We start from the raw sequence: 10,000 nt of genomic DNA on the forward strand, positions 1-10,000 counted from the left end.
CAGCAGATCAAACAGTGAAACATATACACACACACACACACAACTTAACGTAACCTAACCTAACCTAGCCTAACAACTCTCTTTCTTCACGCAAAAGTACATGCACTTACCAGACACACACACCCTTCACTTAAGATTCAAAATTCAAATTGGCGACTCCAAATCCAGCCCTAGATCTAATTTTTAATCTGTAGATCACCATCTCTCCTCTACTAAACCACATCATCTTTTCCTCACCGAAACACAGCTGTCTGAGGCAACTGATAGTAGCCCCTTTTCTGTTCCCTCCTACTTTCTCTATCCTGATTATCGCTCCAAAGCTGGATGTTGTGTCTATGTCCGCAACGACTTAAATTGCTCTCGTGCCCACGCTCTTGAATCTTCCTAGTTTTCCACCATATGGCTTAGACTCAATAGTCATTCTCTAACTAAATTTATCTGTGCTATCTATCTCTCCCCTAACTCCTCTGACTGTTGTAAATTCTTTGACTATTTAACTTACAAAGCTGAGCACATTCTGTCCCTCTACCTTTTCGCAGAGATCTCCATTCTTGGAGATGTCAATGTTCACCACCAGCTTTGGCTTTCCTCTCCTTTCACTGACCATCCTGGTGAACTAGCCTTCAACTTTGCTATCCTCCATGACCTAGAGCAACTGGTGCAACACCCTACTCGTATTCCTGACCGTCTTGGAGACACGCCCAACATTCTTGATCTCTTCCTTACCTCTAATCCTTCTGCTTATGCTGTTACCCTATCTTCTCCGTTGGGCTCCTCCGATCACAATCTCATTTCTGTATCTTGTCCTATTTCTCTAATTCCTCCTCAAGATCCCCAAAGTTAGATGCCACTGGCGTTTTGCCTCTGCCAGTTCGGTGTACCTGAGGAGGTATTATGCTGATTTTCCCTGGAATGATTACTGTTTCCGTGTCAGAGACCCATCTCTGTGTGCTGAACGCATAACAGAGGTGATAGTATCTGGCATGGAGGCGTACATTCTTCATTCTTATCCTCATCCAAAACCTTCTAAACCTTGGTTTAACACAAACTGTTCTCGTGTTATACAAGATAGAGATGTTGCCTACAAAAGGTACTTGAGCCTTTCATCTTCTGAATCTCGAGTACCTTATATTTTTGTCCGGAATCATGCCAAGTCTGTTCTTCAACTTGCCAAACACTCTTTCATAGATAGAAAATTAGAAATCTTTCAAACTCCAACTGCCCTCGAAACTTCTGGCATCTGGCCAAAAACATCTCAAACAACTTTGCTTCATCTTTCCCTCCTTTATTTCATCCTAATGGCTTTACTACCATCTCATCTGTCTCTAAAGCTTAACCCTTCTCTAAAACCTTTGCTAACAACTCCACCTTGGATGACTCTGTGCTTGTCCTTCCCTCTACTCCTCCCTCTGACTATTTCATGCATACCATTGAAGTTCTTCGTAATGATGTTTTCCATGCCCTCTCTGGCCTAAACCCTCGGAAGGCTTATGGACCTGATAGGGTCTCTTATTGTTCTCAAAATCTGGGTTTCCATGCTTGTACCTTGCCTGGCCAAACTCTTTAAACTATGTCTATCGACTTCTACCTTTCCTTCTTGCTGGAAGTTTGCCTACATTCAGCCTGTTCCTAAAAAGGGTGACCGTTCTAATCCTCAAACTACCGTCCTATAGCTTTAATCTATTGCTTGTCTAAAGTTTTTGAATTTATCCTGAATAGGAAAATTCTTAAACATCTGTCACTTCACATTCTTCTTTATGATCGCCAGTATGGCTTCCGTGAAGGTCACTCTACTGGTGATCTTTTGGCGTTCCTTACTGAGTTTTGTTCATCCTCTTCTAGGAATTTCGGTGAAACTTTTGCTGTCGTCTTAGACATATCAAAAACTTTTGATAAAGTTTGCCACAAAGTTATGATTTCAAACCTGCCCTCCTATGGTTTCTATTCTCTCTGCAACTTTATCTCAAGTTTCCCTTTCAACCGTTCTATTGAAGACGTGGTAGACGGCCACTGCTCTTCTCTTAAATATATTTACAGTGGTGTTTCTCAGGGTTCTGCCCTGTCACCCACTCTTTTTCTGTTATTCATAAATGATCTTATCCAAACGTCTTGCCCTATCCACACCTATGCTGATGATACCACCCTACATCTTTCCACGTCCTTTCAGAGACGACCAATCCCTCAGGAATTCAACAGATCACGCAGGGACGCCACCTAAAGCTCAACTTTTTTTTCTTTTTATACCATGTGGGATTTTCAAGGGAATTTATGGGCTAAAGTGGATACTTTTTAGGGGGGGTACCTCCTATCTCAAAACCCACCCGCTAGGAAACCATTGCTTCGAGTGAGGAAGCCCAACATACACTCGGACCGTGGACAGGATTCGAACCCGTGCGCTTGGAGACCCCTCGGACCCCAAAGCAAGCATGGTTCTACTTTTGATCTTTCTAAGATTTCTGATTGGGGCAGAGAAAATTTAGTAGTGTTCAGCGCCTCAAAAAATCAGTTCCTTCATCTATCCACTCGACACAACCTTTCAGATAACTATCCCCTCTTCTTCAATGGCACTCAACTGTCTCCTTCTACACTGAATATCCTTTATCTGTCCTTTACTCATAATCTTAACTGGAAACTTCACATCTCATCTCTATCTAAAACAGCTTCTATAAAATTAAGTCTTCTGAGGAGTCTCTGCCAGTTTTCTCGCCCCTTCAATTACTAACTCTACATTGGATTTATCCGTCCTTGTATGGAGTACTCCTCGTATGTTTGTGGGGGGTGTTCCACTCACACAGTTTTGTTAGATAGGGTGGAATCAAAAGCTTTTTGTGTCATCAACTCCTCCTCTGACTGACAGTCTTCAGCATCTTTTTACCGACGAAATGCTGCATCTCTTTTTATCTTTTATCTCTATTTTCATGCTAACTGTTCTACTGATCTTGCTAACTGCATGTATCCCATCCTCAAGCGGCTTCGTTGCACAATGATTTTTCTTCCTCTCATCCTTATTCTGTCCAACATTCTAATACAAGTGTTAACCAGTATTATCAATCATTCGTATCTTTTTCTGGTAAACTCTGGAACTCCATGCTTGCTTCTGTATTTCCATCTTCATATGAATTCACTTCTTTTAAGAGGGAGGTTTCAAGTCATTTGTCCCTCTTTTTCGGCTAATTCTGTACGAGTCTTTAAAGGAGCTTGCATTTTAAGTAGGCGCTTTTTTTTTTTTTCATTTTATGTTGCCCTAGTCTAGTTTCCATCTTGCATAAAAAGTAGTAGTAGTAGTAGTAGTAGTAGTAGTAGTAGTAGTAGTAGTAGTAGTAGTGTAATAGTAGTAGTAGTAGTAGTAGTAGTAGTAGTAGTAGTAGTAGTAGTAGAAGTAGTAGTAGTAGTAGTTGTAGTAGTATAAGTAGTAGCAGTAGAAGTAGTAGTAGTAGTAATAGTAGTAGTAGTAGTAGTAGAAGTAGTAGCAATAGTAGTAGTAGTAGTAGTAGTAGTAGTAGTAGTATCAGCAATATTAGTAGCAGTAGTAGTAGCAGTAGTAAAACGGTAGAAAGATGGTAGTAATATAAGAAGTAAGAATAGCACTTGCAGAAATAATAAAGGTAGCAGCAGTTGTACAATTAACACAACTTATGAATTAAAATCAAATCCACAATGCTAACACAACTGGAGATAAAAAAAAAAAACACTATAACCTTTTCTAGTGTGGGAATAAAACCAGTTATTATTTATTTGTTTATATTTTTTGTTATTAATATTGTTCTCTTTATTGCCTCACAAAAACCCACATTCCTTCCTCTCTCGAGCGACATGAGAGCTGGCCATCGCTTCCTTCTCCACTTGTTTCTTTCTTTCCGTCACTCCTATGGCAGAGAATGCAATTATCTATGATTGATATTTAATTATTCACCGAATTATATAGGTATTGTCAGTTCAATATTTCGTCATGACAAAAATCCTGTTACTCTGTGCGTGGTGTTTGGTTCGTGTTATTTGCTCTTCACTGTTGGTAAGTTTGCATTCATTGTGTTGTAATTGTTTGTTGGCTTGTGTTAGCTGCCTTTCTGTTCAAATTGTATAGATGCCTTAATTGGTAATATTGTAACTAGCATTCTCTCTCTCTCTCTCTCTCTCTCTCTCTCTCTCTCTCTCTCTCTCTCTCTCAGTTTATTATCTCAGTTTATTATTTACCAGTTCACAACACACACACACACACACACACACACACACACACACACACACACACACACACACAGAGAGAGAGAGAGAGAGAGAGAGAGAGAGAGAGAGAGAGAGAGAGAGAGAGAGAGAGAGAGAGAGAGAGAGAGAGAGAGAGAGAGAGAGAGATGGAATGTTTGGGCCATCAGCATCAAAGGTAAGATGAGTCTCGTCCCTCCCACCCTCCTTCCCCTCCCCCCCATCCCACCAGCTCCCTGCCTGCCTGTGCCTCGCCGTGTTGACTCCCAGTGTTATGTGCCCCATATATCCAGGAATTTATGGGGTGAATAATGTCAGTGGCTGCTTAGGACGTATATCAGCTTACTCCTGTGTAACCGCTGCTTTTTACGAGGACATATTCCCGCCTATACGTACCTGGCGAAAGAGAAGACACATTTTCCCATCAGGTAAGCGAGCAGCATCTGTCCCGGATCGGTGCCAGGTGTGTTGACAGCGTGTGGCAGCGGCAGACAGGTATGATCGCTCCAGCCACTTGTCCCGAATTTTTGTCTTTGCTTTAAGTGTAAATGAGGAATGAGGGTTGAGAGAAGAGAAGGATTAGAAAATTAGAAAATAAGGCTGAATGCATTAGGTAGTACGTATGAATGAGTGGACGAAGGCAGAAGGAAAGAAGGGCGCCAAGAATTCGGAACGTCAGAAAACCAAGGAAATGCATAAGGTTATTAGTATGAATAAGGAATGAATACTGAGGGGAAGTATTGAGTGAGAATTTCAGAACGTTAGATTTCAAGGGAGATTGCATAAAGCTTTACATAGAAGTTCTTGAGTATTGATACGTCATCACAACCGATAAATTTAGCCGCTAGGTATTATTTTTAAATTATTTAGTGTCTGTATTATTACTATAACATAGTTACCTAATTGAATCTACCATCATTTGCTATCCAATGTGCAAAACCTTGTAATTTGGCATTTCTTTTTTTGACAAATCACTTTTAGGACTGCCATTTTTAATCGGCCTTCTTGTCTTTTTTCTTATCTTGGCTAGATTTCCTCATTCATAAAGTATCAAATGTACCAGGGAAGGGAGAGATAACTACCAATACGCAAAAATAAAGCAGAAAATTAGATAAGGTCAATTCTTCCTTTTGTAAAAGAATTATACGTTTTTGATAGATTACAGTATGCTTTTATTATTATGATACATTATACTCGTAACAGAAGGATGAGTTGGCTACGTTCATTACATTCTTTAGACTCTTCTTACGTTCGTGTGTCACTGGACAGTAAATATGTCTCTCTATGTATGAGGTCAACTGATTAGTGTGTGTGTGTGTGTGTGTGTGTGTGTGTGTGTGTGTGTGTAATTCACCTCAATCGTCTGCTGGTCACCCAGCCAGTTTTCCCCATTACGGAGCGAGCTCAGAGCTCATAGACCGATCTTCAGGTAGAACTGAGACCACATCACACACAACACACACCGGGAAAGCGAGGCCACAACCCCTCGAGTTACATCCGGTACACCTATTTACTGCTAGGTTAACAGGTGCCACCTACTTGCCTCGCCGCTTCCCGGGACTCGAACCCAGCCCTCACGATTGTGAGTCGAGAGTGCTAACCACTACACTACGCGGTGTGTTTGTGTAATTCACTGTTTGATCTGCTGCAGTCTCTGACGAGACAGCCAGACGTTACCCTACGGAACGAGCTCAGAGCTCATTATTTCCGATCTTCGGATAGGCCTGAGACCAGGCACACACCACACACCGGGACAACAAGGTCACAACTCCTCGATTTACATCCCATACCTACTCACTTCTAGGTGAACAGGGGCTACACGTGAAAGGAGACACACCCAAATATCTCTACCCAGCCGGGGAATCGAACCCCAGTCCTCTGGCTTGTGAAGCCAGCGCTCTAACCACTGAGCTACCGGGCCGTGTGTGTGTGTGTGTGTGTGTGTGTGTGTGTGTTTAGGATCATGATCTGTTTTTGTGTGTCTGTTCATGTGTTTCTGGGATATGTGTGTGTGTGTGTGTGTGTGTGTGTGTGTGTGTGTGTGTGTGTGTGTGTGTGTGTGTGTGTGTGTGTGTGTATGCGCGCGCGCTAGAACGTGGCTGCTAATATGTGTCTGTGATTATTTTCTCCTTTAGCGACACACTTTGCTTTAGAGACTTCACCAGACAATGAAAATTTAATCTTGTACATCTCGGTTTTCTGCAAATCATGATAGTCAATGGAGATGTCTGCCAATTGATTCAGAGTCTTAAACTTTACTTCAACAGTGTAACTACCACACGATGTTTTCCAGAGTTACATACCGTTGATTCAGACATTTACATTTATATTAGGGGCTGATGCTGCTGCTAGTGATAATATTAATTTTGGTAGTGGTGGTGATTCAAGTTATGGCTATGTTGTTGCTATTAGTGGTGGTATTTTCCCTGTCTTTTACCCAATCGTATTTAAATTTGACACACGTATTCTGTTATTCAATTTGAAACTAAAGTATACGAGAAAGTAACCATAAAAATAATATTTACAATTATTTACTTTATCCAATACAAGGACTCCAGTTGTTACCACAGGCTTCAATCATGGGATTTGAAATTTCTTAACTAATTTCCACCATACACGAGAGAAAATGGATCAGCAATGTCTGGTTCTATGGGGAACAGAGAGAGAGAGAGAGAGAGAGAGAGAGAGAGAGAGAGAGAGAGAGAGAGAGAATCATTGTTCAAGTAATGTATGACAGCAATAGTAGTAAATTTTCTTCACCAAGGCTTAGTAGGGACAGCCGTCAGTTTCTGTCTGAAAATTATCGTAAAAGAAAAAAAAAAGTAGTCATTACTTTCGTTTGCCAGTGACTCCAGTGGGGTGTGTAACGAGCCTCTCGATTCATTGGACTGAGAGAAAGTAAATTGCAGCATCACATGAACCAGGTATTGTGATTTGGGATCTTTAAATATTTCTCCTGCAGTAAATTAACCTCATTCTTTTATTCCGGCATTTGTTCATTTATTTCATGAGAATATGTAGGAATGTAATATTTATAGAAGTATGAGTAAAGCATTGTGTATGTGTGTGTGTCTCTCTCTCTCTCTCTCTCTCTCTCTCTCTCTCTCTCTCTCTCTCTCTCTCTCTCTCTCTCTCTCTCTCTCTCTCTCTCTCTCTCTCTCTCTCTCCCATATATACATAAAGGAACCTCTGAGAGCGCATCAACAACAGACCACATACATGAAGAGAACAAATTGACAACATTCATCGCCACTCCAATCACGCCTCAAACAAAACTATTGTAATTTTACACCAAAATAAAAACAAGAAAATTAGACCCTTAAACAACAATTTTTACATCTAATATCTTCTCGAGAAGTGAGAAGATAAACAGGGAAAATATACAGAAAAATATATTCAGAACAAAAGGAAGGGAAACCGAGCAGGAAGCAGCAACAAATACGCAGTCGTGATACAGACGTCTCCACTTATGCTGGTGTAATTCAAGGGAAATATCTCTGCCTCTCCTTGCTTGCTTGCTTGCTGGCTGGAGCTTGAATTGTGTGCTAGCTCCTCTGTGTGTTAGATTTAAGTATAAGAGAGAGAGAGAGAGAGAGAGAGAGAGAGAGAGAGAGAGAGAGAGAGAGAGAGAGAGAGAGAGAGAGAGAGACCGACAGGTTATTATTAATTCCTTACTTCAGAAGTCTTCACGACCTCATATGAAGGCAGTTGGCGGCGGCAGATGGCACTCGAGGGAGGCATGTCGCAGCGGGGAGGCAGGGTGGCCGGAATCAGCAGTGGAGTCACGGCGCATATTGCCTGGCTGGGGGGGAACGAGCAATGTTGTGGCCTCGAGGGGAAGCCTTGGTTAGTTACTTGTGTCGTGTTATATTGTTTGGCTAAACACACACACACACACACACTCTCTCTCTCTCTCTCTCTCTCTCTCTCTCTGAATCTGTAACGTCTCCATTGAAAACTTTTGAAGCTTAAATTGTTGAATTGTTGAAGTACTGAAAATTCAACTTTTTACGTAATTATATCGTTTTGGTTATGATGAATATTTCAAAGGAGAATTTCATTTCCGTTATAAAGTGTACAACGTAGAAGTGTCAAAACGAATAATCTGTGAGAGGGTATTATAGGTATTTTTTATTATAATTTGTCATGTAAACACCAGATCGCCGGACAGAGGTATGAGTGGAAGGAAGGCGGGAGGGACGCACCAATCACGCTGCTGACAAACTAAAACTCTAGATGGTTCGGAAGCTTTGATTCAACTTTGCATCGGAACACGGCTCACTTTTCTGCGAGACAGCGGGACGCGGCAAGGAAACTAGTCATATCTTGGGACGGATGAGAAGCTGCGTAGGACTGTGGCAGCGATTTGAAAACTGTAGTAGAAGTGACACGTTTCATTAAGAATGTTTTTTATTGTTCTAGTGATAGATCAATATGATTTGTACATTTTTAGCAGGAGAAACACTTAAGAATCCGGCTAATCATATCTGTGGGGTTTGAAAAGTCGTGGAGAGAGAAGTGATCCTAAATACGGCAGAGTAGTATAGCGTACGCTGTGTTTGAACATTTACACGGATTTCGAAGTGTTATCGTCACCAACAGGAGCAACATCTGCAATAATGTAAGTATTATACAAACTTTTCATCATATTTAGTTTAATTTATTTATAAACAAGCCATTAGTGTATTGTTGAGGGAAGTGAGTAGGGACGGAGGTAGTAAATGGTATTAAAATAGTCATGGTAATGTTCATTGGAGTTTTTGTAACGTTAGTGCTCTGACCAGTGTTGGCAGTGAATGTCCTCTGGTTTACTGTTTCCTTGAATCCGTCACAGGGAACGAGACTGGGAATGTGTAATGTAACGAGGCTGGAGTGAGTATCGCAGCTTTCAATTCATTATTTTCTCTGTAATGAGGCTGAGCAAGCAGCATTTTTCCATCCCTTGGCCGTTCATTCTTTACTGGCTACACTGCTCCAGCCGCTGCCCGCGCAACATATATATGCCGGCTTAATCGAGTAATCAAGAGCAATAAGGGTGAATTTCCTCCGGCATTGTCTATAAATTCTGGGAGGAACCTCGTACTCAAGCCATATTCAGCCTTGTGTAGCGGAATGAATTATGCAAAATACAAAGTACAGTAGTAATGAGTTTCAGATAGAGATGCTTTTCTTCTCCCATCATGAGCAGAGAGAGGCGGGCGGCAGGCGGCGCTTGTTGCTGCTAGCGTGAATGTGTTAGTGATTCATTTCCGGGTTCGTATACCAGGTAATCGAACATCAGTTCTCATTATTACCATTATCGTTATTATTGTTGTGATTATTATTATAATTAAAATTATTATTATCATTATTATTATTGTTATTATTATTATTATTATTATTATTATTATTATTATTATTATTATTATTATTATTATTATTATTATTATTATTATTATTATTATTATTATTATTATTATTATTATTATTATTATTATTATTATTATTATTATTATTATTATTATTATTATTATTATTATTGTTATTGTTATTATTATTATTATTATTATTATTATTATTATTATAATTGTTATTATTATTATTATTATTATTATTATTATTATTATTATTATTATTATTATTATTATTATTATTATTATTATTGTTATTGTTACTGTTATTATTATTATAATTGCTATTATTATTGTTATTATAATTGTTATTGTTATTGTTATTATAATTGTTATTATAATTGTTATTATTATTATTATTATTATTATTATTATTATGATTGGAGTGCATGCGTCTAGGCTAAGCTAGT

At 39.6% G+C, this 10,000-nt stretch overlaps 1 protein-coding gene across 1 annotated transcript; it reads right to left on the reverse strand.

Moving 5' to 3' along the window:
* Positions 1-3,742: 3,742 nt before the first annotated feature.
* Positions 3,743-7,976, reverse strand: LOC123513804. Its single transcript, XM_045271157.1, has 3 exons — positions 7,876-7,976; positions 4,597-4,736; positions 3,743-3,866 (listed from the first exon to the last, which is right to left on the reverse strand). The coding sequence occupies exons 1-3, from the start codon at positions 7,939-7,941 to the stop codon at positions 3,770-3,772; spliced, it is 303 nt and encodes a 100-aa protein (XP_045127092.1). The 5' UTR covers positions 7,942-7,976; the 3' UTR covers positions 3,743-3,769.
* Positions 7,977-10,000: the final 2,024 nt, after the last annotated feature.

The sequence above is a fragment of the Portunus trituberculatus genome, chromosome 37, assembly GCF_017591435.1.
Source record: "Portunus trituberculatus isolate SZX2019 chromosome 37, ASM1759143v1, whole genome shotgun sequence".
NCBI classification, from domain to species: Eukaryota; Metazoa; Arthropoda; class Malacostraca; order Decapoda; family Portunidae; genus Portunus; species Portunus trituberculatus.

Bases quoted from the DNA above. Each gene is read 5' to 3' on its own strand.
- LOC123513804 (XM_045271157.1), bottom strand. From the start codon at position 7,941: ATGCCTCCCTCGAGTGCCATCTGCCGCCGCCAACTGCCTTCATATGAG. The intron at 4,737-7,875 runs GTAAGGAATTAA...TTACACTTAAAG, and splicing joins AGGTCGTGAAGACTTCTGAA to CAAAGACAAAAATTCGGGAC. The intron at 3,867-4,596 runs GTACGTATAGGC...TCTCTGCCATAG, and splicing joins TGTGTCTTCTCTTTCGCCAG to GAGTGACGGAAAGAAAGAAA.